The sequence below is a fragment of the Adiantum capillus-veneris genome, chromosome 29 (genome assembly GCF_014529385.1).
Source record: "Adiantum capillus-veneris isolate H3 chromosome 29, ASM1452938v2, whole genome shotgun sequence".
Lineage (NCBI taxonomy): Eukaryota > Viridiplantae > Streptophyta > Polypodiopsida > Polypodiales > Pteridaceae > Adiantum > Adiantum capillus-veneris.
In genome coordinates, this window is record NC_140959.1 from 33,934,678 (window position 1) to 33,954,351 (window position 19,674).

General features: G+C 45.1%; 1 protein-coding gene across 1 annotated transcript in view; it reads right to left on the minus strand.

Moving 5' to 3' along the window:
- Positions 1-215: 215 nt before the first annotated feature.
- Positions 216-19,674, minus strand: part of LOC147419016 (ABSCISIC ACID-INSENSITIVE 5-like protein 2) — a 28,312-nt gene continuing 8,853 nt past the window's right edge. The window contains exon 6 of the mRNA XM_086506190.1: positions 216-878. Coding sequence (XP_086362316.1) covers positions 798-878 — 81 coding nt within the window. The 3' untranslated portion in view covers positions 216-797. The remainder of the gene's footprint in view (positions 879-19,674) is intronic.

Below are 19,674 nucleotides of genomic sequence, written 5' to 3' on the forward strand. Positions count from 1 at the left end.
TAATAGTAAAAGAGAATAACATGGGCATCCAGGGTTACAGGAACATGGGCATCCAAGGTAAAGCTTATTTGAAGCAAGATTCAACCATGCATTGCAAAAAAGACTACTACTTGGGGAAGATCTAAAGTGGAGACCTAGTTTCTGACACAGCTCACTTGATCACTCAAATAAACTAGGAACATCCAAACATAAATAAAGAACAAACAGTAAACAGCTGCTCACAAAAGATTACTATCGACAAAAACATCAAAGCCAAACATTATAGATGAGATTTTACACACCCAAGTGCTGCCCATTGACTGGTACACGAATTGTCTTTACGTCCATGGAACCCACCTCAGCAGTTTCGGAAGTTGAAAAGCATGAGCAAAATACTTCATTGCCCACATGACCCATGTTATCACGAGTATTATCATTTAGGAAAGCTCCTCTCTTTGAACATATACCACATCTCTTCGAACATATACATCTCTCCTATATATTTAGACAATGATACCAGTAGGATAATAAGAGGAGGTCATGGATAGTAAGCCATGACAAGCTTCGTGCAGTGGCGAAGAGCATTGCAAAGAATATTTATTGTTAAGTGCTCTTAAGACATTTTTCTCTTGCGTACGCCTGTCTAGTAGCTTGAATGGTGTCACGATCTGTCATCCAAGACTGCTGTTCGGCATACACCAAGCTGTTGTGGCATGCAGCTCAAAATGGGTCTTTTACGACAAACTTGGCGTTGTTGGAAGCTCGAACATGCAGATTTCACGAAACTCCATGTTGACAGACCATATATGATATACCGTTCAGAAAGATTGGGTTCTTCTGAGAACCCGCATCTTGGTATTTTGCATGCATATTGCTTCCGGTAGACGAGTCTGTACAGCCTGAGTATAAACAGAATGGAGAGAAGTATTAAACAAAATGCTAACCCCATTTGGGCTCTCACGAGTGCAATTTTGCTTTCATTTCTGTTTTACCCATAATCTGAAGTGCATAGCTTGTTTGAATAAGTTACCATTAACAACGAATGTGAACTAGTCAATCATATCAATTGCTCATTAAGAAAGCAACCACAAGTACACTAATACAAATTGGAAAGAACAAAGACCACAATTTAGCAAAATAAAAGCTTACCGATAGCAATCGAATTCGCATTGTCTGATTGAAGACCTAACATGACATGATTTTACCCATAACTATTTTCAAACATCTTTATGTCGGGGAAAAAAAACTCTAAAAGCTTGAATTGATATGCAAGAGACCTTCAAGTAAAATCTCAAAAACAGACTTCTATAAGACAGCCTCAATTTCACATACTATGAAGAAACGTTAAGAAGTATTATCGAATAATCCATCGAGAATTCATCATATTTAGTACCCATGGTTCCTTATTTCAATCCGTCAAAGACTGAGCAATCCACTCCACCTACTGTGGAGCATGCTGAAGAAACCGAGGTCAACATGCTCACAGATCGTCTCCTCTTGCAAGGGTGTGAGAAAAGACTATTCAAGTCTATGAGAAAGAGCTATTGGCTGTAACTCATGCGCTTTCAAGCTACCTGCTAGGTGCTGATTTTGTTGTCCAAACAGATCATCAGACCTTACGATACTTCTTGGCATAGTCAAAGTTATCTAAAAAGCATATGCGATGGGTAAACATTTTGTCCATATTCCACTTTCAGTTTGTGCATGTGGAAGGCAAAAAGAATGTTGTGGCTGATGCTTTGTCAAGAACATAAGAGCTATAATATGCGTACTTTATTTAGAATACGGAATGTCACGTATTGAAACGTAGAGTACGTCTCATAACGTTTTCTAATCTAGCGTTTTTTTGCTTAAAACGTATTCTATTCTAATGTCTTTTGCTAGTTGATTAGGTGTGTTTTAGAGCTTCATGGTGCTTGTTTATGTATGCTATGATTAAACATTGAAGAGTCATTGAGGAGGTCCATGGCCCACTTCATTTGTCCTTATTAAAGTATCAAATCTAAAAAAGTCGACGTATTTTATTTTTGAGAATAATTCTCAAAAATACGTTTAGTACGCGTATTGTACAGCGCGTATTAAACGTCCCTCCCGTCCCGTACCGTGGCTGCTATGGTCAAGAAAGCCACAAATTTCAACTGTGTCAATTTTTATCATCATGAGCTTGACAATATGAAGGAACAATATGCTAATGATGAAGATTTTACAAGGATCTTTGAACAGTTATTAGATGGACAACACCATGAACACTATCTCCTCAGGGATGGTTATATGATGATGCATGGCAGTCTCTGTGTCACAAGGCCATTGCAACATAAGGTTATGGTAGAAAGTCATGTTCTCCCGTGGCAAGGCATCGTGGCATAGATGCAACAGTGAAAGCGGTCAAGACATTCTTTTATTGGCCCACTTTGAAGAAGCCTTTGTGCGAGCATGCGTAATTTGTCAAAATGTCAAGTTTGACAGGCAAAAGGCACACGGTTGTTACAACCGTTGCCTATACCAGATAAGCCATGGGAAAGTATTGCTATGGATTTTATCTTTGATCTTCCAAGAATGCAGACAAGAAATGATGGTATATGGATCATTATCTGCAAGTTTAGCAAGGGAATTGAAATGGTTAAGATCTACGTTTTACACTTCCACAAATCCTTTACTTCCTTCCTTGCATTAGTGATTCCCTTTAGCTTGAATGATGGTTTCTTTTACCTTTCCCTAAAGAGAGGGAATGAGAGAGTGCGGTAGAGATGTGTAGAGGGAGAGAAAAAGAGAGAGAAGAAAAGAATGACACCCGATGGGATCCCAACCAACCCTCTCAAGGGCCCCCCACACCGTTTTCGATGTGGTATTTGCTTTAGATTGCGTAAATGGAATGTACACACATGCAATACCTCAAGTGCAGACTCTAGTAGACTCGAAAGGGAAATGTCGCCGCTGCAACTCCTCAAGACGAGGCACCTCCGGGGCTGATTTAATGCACCTTTGGATCCTTCTCAATGTGGGATTGCTGATGGCCACCAAGAGGTAGATCTAGGGCTGAATTGCTCTCCCAATGTGAGAAAAATGAAGGGCTGAAAACGCAGATCTCGACGTTGCCGACGATGAACATCAATGTGAGCACTCCATGCCGGCGAGGGAATGGCCCAGGGGAGGCTTGATGGGCTCCCGAAGTACTAGAACCGCAACGGGAAGGGATCGAATGGAGATCCATGGCGTTTCCCGCAACGAAATCAAAAAACGCTGGCTGATCTGCTGAAAATCTGCAAGCGCTAGGCTGAATTGGCATTTTCGGGCAAAAATGCTAGGGCTTATTGCTGGTTGCAAAAAAGTTGGCAGATCTAAGCTAAAACGCTCATCTGATTGCTCTCCTTTTGCTAGCGCTAGACATTTGACTAAAAATGCTAGGCTGAATGCTCTCTTTATAGGCCCAGTGTTGACTTGACAATCTACTAACGGCTAGGTAGGGCAAAATGTCCACCAGACCCAACAAAATAAATCATAAAAATGATTTATTAATATATTGGACCAGGGGGTCAGTCAATCGTCTCTGGGTGAAACCGTTGCACATCTCCCGGGAATCCGATCGATGCAGGGAATGGCTCTTTGGATTACTATAACAAAAAACTATGCACGACATGCCAAATGCCCACCGTGGTGTAATAACATTTGCCAAAATGCATGTACAAACCATTTATGCAAGAGGGTTCCAAAACTGGAAAACCTAATCTAATGGACTCGTTCGGACGTGTAGGTCTTGCGAACAAGCTCACAAAATTGACGGTACTAATCCTCCTAGGGTTCTATACACTCCTATTAAGAGGAAGGGGAAAACTGGCTTTGGAAGTCGATGAAGTATGCCCATGTCACGGGGAACGGGCACCACGAGCCAACGGAAAAGAAGAGACTGAACAACTTTAAGCACTTCAAATAACAACTGAATTGAAAGAGAGAGAGTGCACGACACGCAAGACGGGGAGTGGCGGAGTTCCACCCCAAAAGAGCACTGGCCCCAAATGCTGGCACGTCTTTTGGTATTTCTTTGTAATGCTTGAGCTCAATACAACGTCGTTACTCTGTCCTCTACACTCCCATACGGAGACGTGCCAAAGAATGAGCCCTTAACTCATATTTAAAGGCCCTTGGCCATGAAAAACAGTTACATAAAAAGCCTTCAAACTCAAAAGCATCTGATCCCAAAAACTACCGTGAAAAGTTGCTAGTGCATTTCACGAAAATCCGTACAGCTGCCATGTCATCAACATAAATTGCAAGCGTTCATACAACTGCCACGTCAACATGTCAGCACAAAACCCGAAAATCCGTACACGTCATCAACTGCTACGCAGTAGTGTGTGTGGGGGGTCCTACTTTAATTAACCCCTTTAGGTGGGCCCCATCGGATGGGGTCCCACAGGTTGGTAAAACTTCTTTTGCTACTACTTCTAGGGTTTAGGCTCCTCGACCGCGATCTGCAAGTTAGCTCCGTTCTTCAGTGGCTTGACACATCATCAGTTTGTGACATCCCCCTTCTTGAAAGGGGGTAATCATCCGCGATTACCGTCAATCTGCAAAACAACTAGTTAGCTCAAAAAAAAATTGAGGGTCATTCCGAGGGACAATTAGTTTTCTCGTTCCAAATCGGAGCTCTTGATTTCCCGGGTCGTTTGCTTCCCAAAAGAATCTCATCCAATAAGGAGTCTCATTCCAGATCGGAGCTCTTGATATCCTCGATCATTGGTTTCCCAGAAAAATCTCATCCAATAAAGAATATTCAGTGGTTGGCACATCACAACGCAACACAATTCTCACATATGCATGTTACAAGACATAGAAACATAAAGCCGCTGATGAACACTTCCCCCACAAATAACCATCCAGGTCCGGGCCATGAGCTGTTCAACGACTCTCTCATCACTCCTCTTGCATAACCTAAAAAGGTTCGGGCCGAGAGATATAGAGGCAAGGCCTTTTACAACCAATCGCCCCCCCAACCATAACTTGCGTTGCTTGGAGGCTCAACAAATAACCAAACACTCCCCAGACATTTCGTCTGCGTCGTTTGGTTGTTTTGTAGCATACAACAAACGCTCCCCAGACATCCCGTCTACGTCGTTCTAAGGTTTTCAAGCATACAACGAAATGCTCCCCAGACATCCCGTCTGCGTCGTTCTGAGGTTCAAACAATACCAAAAGAGCATTTCTCACTACTCCACCCCGGAGTAAATCACCAAGCATTGAAACCAGTATTACAGTTCAAATCGGAACCAAGACAGATTTAAAACAGATACCATCCATTTCAAGCAAATTCCAAACAGGATCACCAAACAATTTTCCAAACAAATTCACAAACTTAAAAGCAATCTCGACATCAGTCGAGCTCAAAAAAACGACTAACTTTCCATCCTGAAACCTGCATCAAATATTAGAGTTAGGTTTCTTCCATAAGGTACCGGAGGATTGGAGGCAGGAGATACAAGCAAGACGGCGTAAACAGATTAGTATGGCCTTTCCTCTTCTCAAAGGATCTTCATAGCGCAGACTTCTCAGTCCGGCTTTCCTACTTCTACAGGATGATTACGGTGCATACAGCTTGGTCTCACCACACCTCTTCTCAAAGGCCCTTCACAGTGCAAACTGTTGAATCTGGCTTTCCCCTCATCTTGGATTACCCTACCTACTGATAGGACACCATATGGTGGTCCGTGCAGTCTCTCGGTGACTGCTACAGCTTACGGTAGCTTCTACAATGCAGATTTAGATTGGCTTTCCTTGTTTCGGAGGACGTTTACGGCGTAGATTGCTACATCTAGCCTTCTTGGAGTTTTTCACAGCTTAGCCACCTGATCACACTGGGTTACAAGAGGTTCATGCATTGACACAGTTACTAGGCTTCCCCTTTTTCTCCAAATGGTTGGACTCCAAACACCACAGATCCTATTGGGCAGTACACTTGCAGGTCTATTGGTACTTCTTTTACGACAAGGAGTTGTTTTTCACACTCAGTTTGGGACATTCATGCAGTATCTTCACCCTGTATCGGCGGAGTACAGTAGTTTACTACACTGCTCATGACGGCACTTTACCACGGAGATTTCGTGGCGGTTGGGACACCCCAGACTGCTGCTACACTCATGGAGTCTTGTCCTTCAGTGGACATGGCAACAGACATCTTCATCATTTGCCTCACATTTTCGGCTTCACGCGGTTTGTTCAGCATCCGGTGTTGAGAGGGGGTGTTAGATTTACACTACTCTGCAGCTTCACAGGTCTAGGGCATGCATGTACCGCTAGTGTGCCTCCGAGCTGGCTACCCTTTGCATATGCATTTTCTCTGCATTGTCCGACCGCCCACTCCGGGCCGACGCCCTCTCATATTTCATTTATTTCTTGTTGGGTCGTGGGGGATTTTTCCAGGCTTTGCCCTACCTCCCCTATTTATGGGGGCAGAGGGTACCCACTTCCATTATCTGATCATTGTACGCGTCTTCTCCTCTGGAAGTCAATGGGGGGCTGATCGCCCCCTCTTCACCATACCTTGCGTTTGTGCTCTCTCTCTCTCTCTCTCTCTCTCTCTCTCTCTCTCTCTCTCTCTCTCTCTCTCTCTCTCTCTCTCTCTCTCTCTCTCTCTCTCACGCTTCCGCACACGCGCACTCACTGCGGTGGTATAAAACGAGCCTTGAGCTTGTCTTGGAAGTCGATCCAACTGAAAGAGAGGGGTACGCCATCCGCAGCATGCTCAAGATTCTCTAGCCACTGTGACTCCAACCAAGCTTGATACCAATTAATGGCATCACCCGCTAGATACATGGCAACAGTCAAAATTTTACTGTTGTTGGTTTTCTTATTAGTCGCAAAGTAAGCATTAAATTGATACAAACAAGAATGAACCACACAGTATCCATCTTACCATCGTACTTACTGAACGTCAATTTCTCAATGGCCGGATTGTTGGAGTTGTCATAGTGCTACATGATCACTCGCTGGCCTTGTTGAGTGGCTCGCTCTTTGGGGCGAGTACCTGTAGGATGAACTCCTTCATGCGTTGGTTCCGCTGCGCCTCTCACTCTAACTCCATAGCCGCTTGCTTTTCTTCGATCGCTATACGTTGAGCTTCGTGTGCTTGCTCATGCTCGAGCTCCATAGCTGCTCTCCCTTGTTCATCCGCTATGCGTTGAGCTTCGCGTGCTTGCTCACGCTCGAGCTCCATAGCTACCCTCCGTTCTTCACGTTCTTTGTCCATAGGCACACTAAGCCTCTTGTTGTAAGTCTCCATAGGGTTTGGTGCAATCCATGGCGTAGATGGGGATGGGGGAGGATCGGGGAACAATCCTCCTGGTGTAGCGACTTCTTCTCCTCCAATTCCACTCTCATCACCTTCACGCGAAGCATCCATTCCGCTTTTGGTGATGACCATGCATTGAGTACTTGGGGTACAAAGGACTTCATTTATAGGTGCCAGATGCTGGGTCAAGCAGCAGCCAGAGAGATTGTATAGTTTCTCCATTATACACCTCATTAGCTCTCACATGATTGTACCCCTCTCCATGGCATGGTCTCTCTGCACAGTCTGCTCATGCACAAAGCATACTTGCGCACTGCCTGCTCGAGACCTTGTAGGACCACGCAACGCGAAGCCTCACACGAGGTGCTAGAGAATGGACCAGCCGGCTGACCTCGGAGACGACAATATCTATAAAACCCCGCCTAAAACAAAGGCGACATTTAGACGGAGGTTTCGAGAGAGCACACTATCACTAGGTTTGGTGAGAGCAGAGAAACTTTCCAAAGTCACGAATGACTTAATGTATGAAAAAGTACAGGTGATGATTGAGGCGGAGCTGAGCCTTTTGAGGGGTGACATTGAAAAAGAGATGTATGCAAATGCAGAGACTTACAAAAAAGCTATGTATGCAGAAATGAGGAAAGAGTTGGACAAAGAAATGCTTGGTAAGCGTGATGAGATGTACACATCATTGAAGGCCGAAATGCAGACTATAGTGAGGGCAAAAGTGAATGTAATGAAATGCACGACGCAAAGGAGATTAGAGAATGCACTTGCTGCTTTTGAATCCTGGAAATAAAAAAAGGAAGAACGCATGAATGAAAAGGATGCACTAATCAAAGCACTTAAGGGAGAACTCGCAGCTTGTAAAAAGACCCCCACAAAGGAAGGTGAAAATCAGCCCTCTATGATATAGGAGCTCGAAAGCATTAAGGAACAGGTGAAAACTCTACGGGAAGAGGAAGAGCAGAAGACACGAACAACCTCTTCATAGGCGGAGCACCTATTCAAAAGACAAGAGAAGGCTGACAAAACTGAAAAGTGGATCGAGGATGCAAAGAACGGAAAAGATAAGAGGCATGAAGTCACACCAACATCCACTATCATCATTATGACAATTGAGGAGGAGCAAAGGAGGAAGACCAAAGCCCTTCATGTACGTGTTATCGGTCTCAAAGACATTGGAAAAGTAGACGAAGAAGTGCAAGAACACTTGAAGCGCATGGGTGTTTTTGAACCCACACCACACAGTGGTGCTTGGACAGTTGGCGAGAAGGGAAGTGATGCGAAAGGAAGCCCCAAGGAAAGAGCACTCGTTATACGTTTCCCTATGTTGGAAGCTAGGAAGGAATTCCTAAAGAAGAAACCAACACTCGAGCAAACTGGGATATTTTTGGGTGATGACCTCACCCTAGCACAAGTAGCACACATGCAAGAGCTAATGCCAGAGATGGGCAGCAAGGGAGAAAGGGAAAATTGCTTTCTACAGAGGAGGGAGAGTAGTGGTGTTGGAAAATCGCATCGCATGACGGTGCGGGACCTATGGGACCAACCTTAAAATAGCAGCATGGAATTGCAATGGCTCAATGAAGCTAAATGTAGGCGCATTTGAGGACAGCTTTTGGCGGCACATTCCTAGAGTGGCGCGATACCATTGAGAGACTACTCGTAGGCAGGATGTGAGATCTGTTAGATTTACACAACTCTGCTGCTAGGGCACTTCCTTGTACGGCGAGTGTCTCCGGGCTCATAGTCTAGGTCCTACCTTGTCCGGCCACCCAAGTTTGGGGCCAGCCGCCCACCTTGGTCACTCCTATATATGGAGTGAGGGGGGCACCCATTTCATATAGTCTTCCACACAATTGGTGGTTGTATTGAGTCTTCTGCTCATGGTAGTCACGGGGGGCTAATCGCCCCCTCTTCCACCATACCTTGTGTTTGTGTACTGTATCTCTCCTCTCTCAAGCTTCCGTACATGCGCCCTCTCACATGGTATCAACAGCGAACTTTTTCATGGTCTTGAGACCAGGCATCATCTACCGGCATGAGGTTCTCCTAAGGGCTGATCTACCTGCGTTTTCTGTCATTCAAAATGGTGATCACCATATTTACAGCCAGCACTGCCTCTACAGGCCATTTCCTCGCGGAAAACCCCCTCCATCCACCTGCATTTTTTGCTGCCCTTAGCATTTTTGGTGGAGCTGTCCTGCAAGAAAACACCAGCGTTTTCAGCAAGTGCAGGGCAGGAGCATCAACGTTTTTGCACCAGAAGCAAAGGAAGACGTTTTCAGCTTTTGGCGCGACAAAACTGCATTTTACGCCAGCATTTGCGTTTTGGGAAGATCTGTGTTTCCAGGTTAAGAGGGGGAGCGATGGGCTTCACACCCATCATGGACCTTGCCTTCCTACCCGGCTCAGCATCCGTGCTTTGCCCGCACTGATCCTCTTTTCATTTACAACAGTTTTAAGCCAATAAACACTGTTGTTTTCTCTGTTTTCAGCCCACCAAGGGTTGTGACATTGATTCCCCACCCTCCCCAGACCCCTACACCGCTCCAGACCATGTCAGGAGCGTACAAGCACGCTAAAATTCGCTGGACAGCAGCGTTTTCATCACCTCGCAGTTGCGTTTTTGGGTGAACAGCAGCCACATGGCTTGTGTTTTTCACAGAGGATGAAGTTACCTCCTACCTCCCCAGACCCTTGCAACACTCCGGACCATGCCAGGAGCGTACAAGCACACTAAAATTCACTGGACAGCAGCGTTTTCATCACCTCGCAGTTGCGTTTTTGGGTGGACAGCAGCAACATGGCTTGTGTTTTTCAGAGGATGAAGTTACCTCCTACCAGGACACCTTCCGGTGGTGGTCCATGCAGTCTCTCAGTGACTACTACATCGACTTGATCATCTATGGGCGTACGATCCTTGGTGGGAGATCCATTCATTCCGGCCAGCATTCGGCGGTTGCGCACTCTAGAGGGGGTGGTGACGTGGTTTGCTATGGACACACCTATGCACTCACCACAGGAGTTCACACAAGATATGGCCATGCTCATGGCATATGGGATTCCAACATTCCCAAAGAAAACACGACCATCTTGGGTGGACAGACACTTACCACTTGACCTCGACACGTCAGATCATTTGCTTACACAGGAGCATCTACATGGACTTAGGGAGAGGATCTTGGATCTCTTCTTGGACAGGTTCATTGATTAGATCTACAGACTGGAGTGGGACTTCGGTGCTTTGGACTCTCTTGGAGAGTTTACCCGCGAGATGCGGGAGATTAGGCATCATCACGCACCAGCTTGGCTTGGATGGTAGTGTAGTTGCTCTTCTACACTCCTGTCGTTTGGATTGCTACCTTCAAGAGTTGCTTACACTCACCCTCGGTAACCTTACAACAGACTTATCCCCCAACCTGAGCAGTAGGCCACTCCCAACTCATTCACATTGAGAGCCACACTGAGATGCGATTTGGTGGCGTTGTTGGCACGGATTCTGTATTGGTTGACAATGGAGGATTGGAGGCAGGAGATACAGGCAAGACGACGCAGACAAGTCTGGCCTTTCCTCTTCTCAGAGGTTCTTCACAGCGCAGACTTCTCAATCTGGCTTCCCTCCTCCATACAGGATGTTACGGTGCAGACAGCTTGGTCTGACCACACCTCTTCGCAGAGGCCCTTCACAGGGCAAACTATTGAGACTGGCTTTAACCTCATCTTGGATTACCCTACCTACTAATAGAACACCATCCGGTGGTGGTCTGTGCGGTCTCTCGGTGATTGCTGCAACTTACGGTAGCTTCTACAATGCACACTGTTTAGTCTCGCTTTCCTTGATTCAGAGGACGTTAATGGTGCAGATTGTTGCATCTGGCCTTCCTGGAGTTTTACACAGCTTAGCCACTTGGCTAGATTGGGTTACAAGTTCATGCATTGACAGGCTTCCGATCATTCTCATGACGGTTCCTGGGCTTCCCCATTTTCTCCAGACGGTTTGACTACAGACACCACAAATCCTATTGGGTAGGACACTTGCAAGTCTATTGGCATTTTTTTACGACAAGGAGTTGTTTTTACACTCAGTTCGGAACCTTCACGCAGTACCTTCACACTGTATCGGCAGAGTACAACAGTTTGCTGCACTGCTCGTGACGGCATCTTTCCACGGAGATTTCTTGGCGATCGGAACACCCGAAACTGCAGCTACACTCGCGGAGTTCGCCGGAGTATTGTCCTTCAGTGGACATTGCAGTAGACCTCTTCATCATTTGCCTCACATCTTCAGCTTCATACGGTTCAGCATTAGGTGCTGAGAGGGGGTGTTAGATTTACCCACTCTGCTGCTTCACACATGTCTAGGGCACTTCCTTGTACGGCTAGTGTCCCCTGGCTGGCCACCCATAGTCTAGGTTGTACCTTGTTCGGCCGCCCACTTGAGTTGAGCGCCCACCTTGGGCGCTCCTATATATGGAGTCAAGGGGGTACCCATTTCATATAGTCTTCCACACATCTGATTGTTGTATTGGGTCTTCTGCTCATGGTAGTCATGGGGAGCTGATCGCCCCCCCCCCCCCCCCCCCCTCTCTCTCTCTCTCTCTCTCTCTCTCTCTCTCTCTCTCTCTCTCTCTCTCTCATACGCGCTCACAAGATCGACACATAGAGGACGGGGGTCGGGAGGTGTGGCAGTCCTATTTAGAGAGGAGCTTCAACCCCTCCATCGTATTGTTCGGAGAGATGAGCATGCCAGATATATATGGGTCAGGGTGAGAGCGGAGACAGAAGGCCACTCTACATTGCAATATGCTATTTTGCCCCCAGCACATCTCGTTATACATCGTCCAAGGGGCAGTCATCCTACATGATATTGGATAAGGACTTATGGGAGTTCTCTAGGGATGAAGATGTCATTCTTTTGGGAGACTTTAATGCCAGGACGGGCCAGTCTCAGATAGATTTCTACGATACCTCAAAGGAAATGTTGAGAGAATTGGATGTCAATGATATGGGATTGACCACGTGTTCGCAGGATGAAGAGCACACTGGATATAGGGGATATCTGACAGATTTGGGGATAGCATAGGTATTACGGACTAGCCATCTTGAATGGCCTCTAGAGATTTCCAGCGTCGAGTCGGTTCACTTATTTTCCTCATAGACATGGGGCTAGCACAGTGGATTATCAGGACTTTATAGTCGGGCCCAAGCCTATTGGGGTAGCAATAGATCATGCCCTTCTCACGTTTACAGACTCCTTCCAGTTAGCACAGCTCGACTAGCTCAAACATCTACGCACACGATACGCTTTTACTTCGGAGACTGATTCTATCTACATAGATGGTATTTACAGACGCTTATGTACAGAGGATCCGGGGAGAGCTCACATACATATTGACACAGACACTATAGGATGCAGCAGCAGAGGCATACCCACACACTGAGCCTGGGCAACGACGATGTTCTGGGACATACCCCACAATGGCTGGTATGACAAGGAGTGCAAAGAGACTAGAGCTCGACTTCAAAGGGAGGTAGTTTCAAGGAGTCATTACTCATAGGCAGTCACGGATTGCTTCTGGCGTTTGGTACGACGGAAGAAGAGGGCGTTTCTAGCTCAACTAGAGCATGATTTATATCAATTATTTTCGAGCCACATGGCGACTCTTCCATGAGCACTCTCCCCCACCAGTCATCACTTCTACGGAGGTATGGGGTCGGTATGCATCATCTCTCTACACAGTCTCGGGACAGCCACGTCTTCCAGATCTGCTAGACATGCCCACACACATGCTTTCTTTACCGCCGAGGTGGTAAAGAAAGCCACTGACAGGATGAAAACTAGGAGAGCATATGATCACGATGGCTTGGTAGCAAAGCATTTTATACATGCCAAAGATCTGCTTGCAAAGCTTCTAGCAATGATGTTCAAACATGCCATGTGCGAGGGCCTACCTGATACTTGAAGTTTGTCCAGTATCGTACCTATCTTCAAGTCAGGGACCCTATGGAGCCTGGGAATTACTGCACTATCATGATTGCACACATTGGCACGGTTGTACGCATCCATCCTAGAGCAGTTGAGTAGATGGTAGAGAGAGAAGAGGGTGTACGGACAGCAAGACAAGCGGATTTCAAGGAAGATTTCTCTACTCTTGATCATATTCTGACACTCATACCATTATTGAGGAGGGGAGATCATGTAACAGACTTAGTACACCCCAAGTCAAGAATCTGGTATGACACACGAGAGAGAATCGCTTAAAATGCTTCAAACATTTACTTGAGTCGACACGGCCCGACGTAGTTCCGTGCCCAGAGAGATTGACCCCAAAGATTGGCACCCCTTTCGGTATTTCATTTATATTACTTCTTGAGCAAAGTACAATTGCCTGCGGGTCCTCTCTGCTCGTAGGCTCGTCAACACAAATGAGCCAAAGAGTGGCCCGGGGTCTTATTAGGAGGCCCTTGGCCATGGAAAAGCGGTTACATGAAAAGCTTTCAAACTCAAAAGCAATAGCTCCCAAAAGTCGAGCAACTAATGGATGGACAACGTCATGAACACTATCTTCTCAAAGATGCATGGCAGATTGTGTGTCACAAAGCCATTGCGACGCAAAGTTATGGAAGAGTCATGTCCCACCGTATGCACAGCATCGTGGTATCGATGCTTCAGTTAAAGCGGTTGAGACATTCTTCTTCTGGCCTACACTAAGAAGAGATGTGGATGCCTTTGTGCGAGAATGCCTAATATGCCAAAAGGTCAAGTTTGATAGGCAAAAGGCACAAGGGTTATTGCAACCACTACCTATTCCAGAGAAACCATGGGAAAGTATTGCTATGGATTTTATCTTTGATCTTCCGAGAACGCAGACAAGAAACGATGGTATTTGGACCATCATTTGCAGATTCAGCAAGCAGGCTCATTTCATTCCTGTCAGGAAGAAGATAAAGCCAGATTGGCACGCTTGTTTATGTGACAAGTTTGTTCTGGAGAGGCTTGTTTGAGAATATGGGCACAACGCTCAAATTCTCTTCGTCATTTCATCCTCAATCAGATGGGCAGTCAGAAGAGGCAAATTCTACTGTCCTAGATCTGCTGAAGTGCTATGTGTCAGAGCATAAAGGAAAGTGGGAGTAATACTTGCCATTGGTGGAGTATGCATACAATAATACAGTGCATTCATCAACTGGCAAGGCACCTTTTGAGATAGTTGAAGGTAGCAAGAAAGTTCCTCCCATACTACATACAAAGGACAAGATATTTGAAGCAGATAAGTATGTTCAGGACATGGATGAAATGTACAAGAAGGTCAAAGTGGCCTTAGAAAAGACTCAAGCAAAGCAAAAGAAAACAACTGATCGTCACCGTCGTGAAGTGATGTTTTCACTTGGTGATTGGGTGCTTCTACGCTTTGAAAAGGCAAGGTTAAAGAAGATGAAGGGCAAGGAAAGACTGTTTCCAAAGCTCAGCATGCGTTACTATGGGCCTTTTCAAGTATGCGACATAATCAATGATGTTGTATATAGGCTGAAATTGCTTGAGAGTTGGAAGATTCACAATGCGTTTCATGTCAGTCTTCTCAGACCCTATGTGGGTGATGTGCCAGAAGATATGCCAGCTGAAGATCAGCCGGAAGTCGAGGAACTTGACGAGATCTTGGTCCCGAAACAGATTTTGGCACATAAAGAAAGAAAAGTGAAAGGCAAGGTTGCTAGGCGTTACTTGGTGAAGTTCAGAAACTATCCACCAATGGATGCTAAGTGGATGGAAGAAGGTGAACTTGCAGAGTCACCAACTGTGTTATCACTTTACCTTGAAGCCTTCGATTTGCAACCTACCTTGACCCCTTGAGTTTCAAAGTTACATGGATTGTCAGTGTGACAATGGCTTCTGAAAGAAATGATGTACATGGTATTTAAAGTGAGCTCAAATCAAGTACATGTTACATGAATGTTAGAGTTGTACAGATTGTCAGTTTGGCAATTGCTCTTACGGAATGTCCAAAAGTGTGGTTAGTGCTATAGGAAGTGAGTATTTCTTGTCAGTTTGTCAAGGATACAGTAATTGCTTCTATTTAAGGGTACATGTGTAACTGCATTCTTAAACTGTCGGTTTGAGTATGCTCGAAAGTGTTACTGGATCCAACGTGTACTAAAAGACAGTGGCAAAATGTGTAGCTACCATTTTGTCATTGGAAAGTTAATGACTCAAAGCAATGGCAGAGTGCGAAGCTACCACTATGTCATTGGGACAGGGTTCACACGCAGGCAATACATGTGTCGACGAGGTGTTGAATACACCAGGGTTGACAATGAGCATGTATGTGTCGTACATGTGTCGACAGGTGTTGAATACACCAAAGTTGACTCTGAGCATGTACGACATAGATGCAAACGAGGACGTTTGAGATTTCAAGAGGGGGGTATGTCACCAGCGTGTGACTACTATCTATCCTTTTTGTTGATTTCTTTCTTATTATTTATTCATTTTCACTTTTTGGAAACACCCATCGGGAAATCTAACTGCCCTGCATTGCATAGCTAGTGTGGAACTGTTCAGAGGGAGTCCAGGCCTGAGGGGAAGAGAGCACTAAGGTTGGACAAGGACTATGGTTAGCCAAAGTGGGATCATTGACTAGCCAAAGTGGAATCCTTTGCTACAGAAACTACATTTCAATTCTGGGTGTGGCTGCAGTGTACAAAGAGGGTCAGATGACCTAGAAAGGTACAATGGCAGCATCTCCTAAAATTTAGGGAACTACTATTTTGGGACCTGAAAATGTGTTCGCGTCATTACCTCCGGAATGACAAGGGGAACATTTTATTACTCTGCCGTGAAGTCAACTGGGCAACCGGTCAGGATATTTTTAAGCGGCGAACCCGAAACGGGAAAATGCTTGTAAATGCGCCAAGTGGCACATTTCTGTGCACTTGCCTCTTCAAGAAGAAAGGGCGCTGAATTTTAAGCTGGGAGAGGCCTTCACTTGCATTCTATCACAAGTTAAGAGCTATGGAGTGCTTCCTTTCCCTCTTATGTACAGTGCGGTGCCAGGAGTGATGCCCTGCACGCTACGCACTGCCCTCTCTCTCCCCTATGGCTGTATGTTATGCCCCTCTAGTGGGCTTTTCAATTGACCAATGTACAGTTGTGTGGGTTCATGCGCGATTGCCGAGGCAAGAGCCTCTTGCACAGATACTGGATTAGCTAGCGGCTAATCCCTCGCAAGTACAGGTGATTCAGAGAGGTTTCACGTGCGAAATCTCATCCGATTCAAAGGGCAAGTAGCCCTACAGGTGCGGGAGCTCGAGGACTTGCTATGGATGCGACTGGCACGCAAAACGGAGCCCGAAACAGTGAATTACAGCCTGCTGTGTATTTTTGCAGGTTTAGGGTTTTGGCCCTAAATGGACCATAATACCAAGCGCAGGGGTGTGACCATCCAAGCGCAGGGGTCCTCCTTGGCATGGCACTTCGCGTATCTGCAACTAGGAGTAGATGTAATACTGCAACATAGTCACAATCGTGACATTCCCTCCCATTTAAAATGAGAGCCCGTGTCAAAGAAATGACTTCAGATGTTGATAGAACTCTGGAAACGCATTGAATCTTCGAAAATCTTCAGTCTTTGAGTTATCTGAAGTCTTTGTCTTGAACCTTTGCTTCTTGTGAAACCTTTTTGCTTTGACTGCTAAATCCCATGTCATTGCATTATTCAAAGACTTTTTAGAGGAATCTGGTTTAATCAGGTTGACTGCAACAAGAGGATTTTCAAAATCCTTCATGCGATGTAAGATTTCTGGTTCAAAATCTTCTAGTAATTGCGAAATATTTGGGGAAGAGGAAATCTTCTCAAGGTACTCTTCAGATGGGGTAACTTCAACTTTAGTAATCTCTGGAGAGGATTTTGGCTTGAGACTGTAATCATCTTCCAATAATGAATCCCAAAATTCTTCAGAATCATCTTCTGGAATTGTCACTTCATGACTTGCAATTGGCATATCATCATCCAGTAAAGAATCAAAGAAAGCATAGTCATCTTCAGACTTGGAATTTGCAACTTTATCTTTATCTTTGTCTTCATCAATTGATTCATGAGATGTTAATGAATTCAAAAATTCATCAATAATAATATCTGCATCTGCATCGGAAATCATATTCTCTTCATAATCCACTGTATCATGTTGTTTGCAATTGACTAGTATACGTGAGGCTTGAATCACTCTTTCCGCATGAGAAAGCCAGTGTAAAGTCAATTCACGTCCATCTTTGAACAAATTGATAGTATGTCCTCGAAAGCTAATTGCTGGATCATATTGAAATAACCAATGCTGACCAAGAATCATGTCGTAATAAGATAACGGCATGACTTCAAAATCCAGTTGATCTGCATAAGTTTGAATCTTGAACTGCAATTGTCGAGCTGTCTGATCACAAGTCAAAATTGATCCATCTGCTAGTTCCACATCATATAAGTGAGATGTCTTTTGAGTTGATAAGCCAAGCTGTTGAACTATCTGAGTGCTGACGAAATTATTCGAGCATCCGTTGTCCACCAAAATATTGATATAACGACCATTGAGTCTTCCAAGAAGGCTCAAAACTTGCTTTGAGAGAGGCTCCAAAACTGAAGAATTGCACTGAGCATGCTTCATAAGAATACTCGTATCCTCTGAGACACGAATCGTATTGACCACAGATTTTCCTTTATCCTTAGCAGAATCTGGTTGTTCAGAATTTGATGATGTTTCCGCGTTGGAATTTCTTTTCAAATTAGACGGATTTGGTCTCTTTGGACATTGATACCATCTATGGTCACCATTGCAAATTGTACATAATCCTTCCTTCTTTGAAGTCGAAGGTCCATTTGACGAAGAGCCTTGCTGAGTATTGGAATGCCCATCTTGAGAAAAATCACGTCCTTTACCACGATCAAGTGGAGGAACATGTGAAGAAGATCTGCTTTCAGATTGTCGATCTTGATAATAGAACCTTGAAGTTGAATAAGGTTGCGTTGCTTGCTGTCTGAACTGAGACTGATGTTGCTGACTTTGGCTATAGTTGTCTCTGCGATCGCGCTGTGAAAAGTGAGCACTGTTTGAAGATCTATTACCAGGGAGAAAATTCCGTGTAGGGCGTCCATTATCACCAAGACGCTCCACATAGGCAATTGCAGTATCCAAAGTGGTAGGGTTGTATTTGTGCACATCGTCCTTCAGGTTGGATTCGAGTCCGTCGATAAAGCTGTGAAGTTTATCAGAGGGACTAAGGGTCTCTATCTCCAGAGTTAGTCTTTGGAACTCTGTGATGTACGCGGCCAAGGAACCTGTCTGGCTCAGGCGGCGAAGAGAGGACCGGGCATGAAAATCCGCATTGGCAGGTTCGAACGCCTTGCAAATAGCACGCCGAAATTTATCCCAAGAAGGTGTGTTTACCATCAACAACCCGTCGTTGCCACCAAAGAAATGTTGTGTCCTTGAGCAGAGAACTAGCAAGGGCAACTTTTTTACTCTCAACCAAGTCTGTGTTCGATAAGTAAATCTCCATTTTGAATAGCCATTGGTCCAGCACGTGCTTGTCGCGGCGACAAGTGTATGGTTCCGGCAATTTAACATCAAGCTTCTTCTTCTGTGCAGCATTAAAAATTTTATAAAGTAATTGAAGTTCGCGATTGTCTACCTCATCAGTTGGATCTAGTTCTTTTGGTTCGTCCACTGAAGCTTCGAAAGAATGTGTTGAAGATGCTGCATTAGTAGTTCGAGAAACAATAGGTCGACTTCGAGAAGTGTTTTTCGTGTGCATCTCATCCAAGCGAGTGTGAAGTGATGCGAGGCTTGCGGAAAGTGTGGCCATTTGCTCCTTAATAAGAGTAAGGGCATCGTCAGATTGACCACCTCCGTCCTGAGAATTTGGCATGGTTACGCCTCAAAGGGAATTCTCAAATAGGTGTAAGTTAGGACAACCTCTGGAATTGGTTTTTGTGCCGGTGAGTCGAAAATAATGATAATTTCGGGTTCGGGAACAAGTTCTCGGAAGAGGCTCTTCTGGGAGTACGTCAAAGTAGCTCAAGTATGGCACTGGCACGTGAAACTCGTTGTCATCGGCATCCATGCAACTGTGAGCACGAAGAGGAGCACCTAATAGTTTTGGGGCCTTTTAAGTGACTAAATGTGTTCACATGGGCTTTTAAAAATTTGAGTTAATTTTGGGGGAGGCCAGTCAAGTGTGGCCGGCCACTTGATGTTTTAATAAATTTGGGGGATTTTAATGTAGGTACTGGCTGGGTTTGTTTTTACGTAAGGAAATTTCAGCCAGCATATTAGTATTTAGCGTATTATTAAGGAATGCGATCTTTGGGAAGGGGTGGCTTCCTTGTGCCCTCTCGCGAAGAGGATATGCAGCAGCCAAC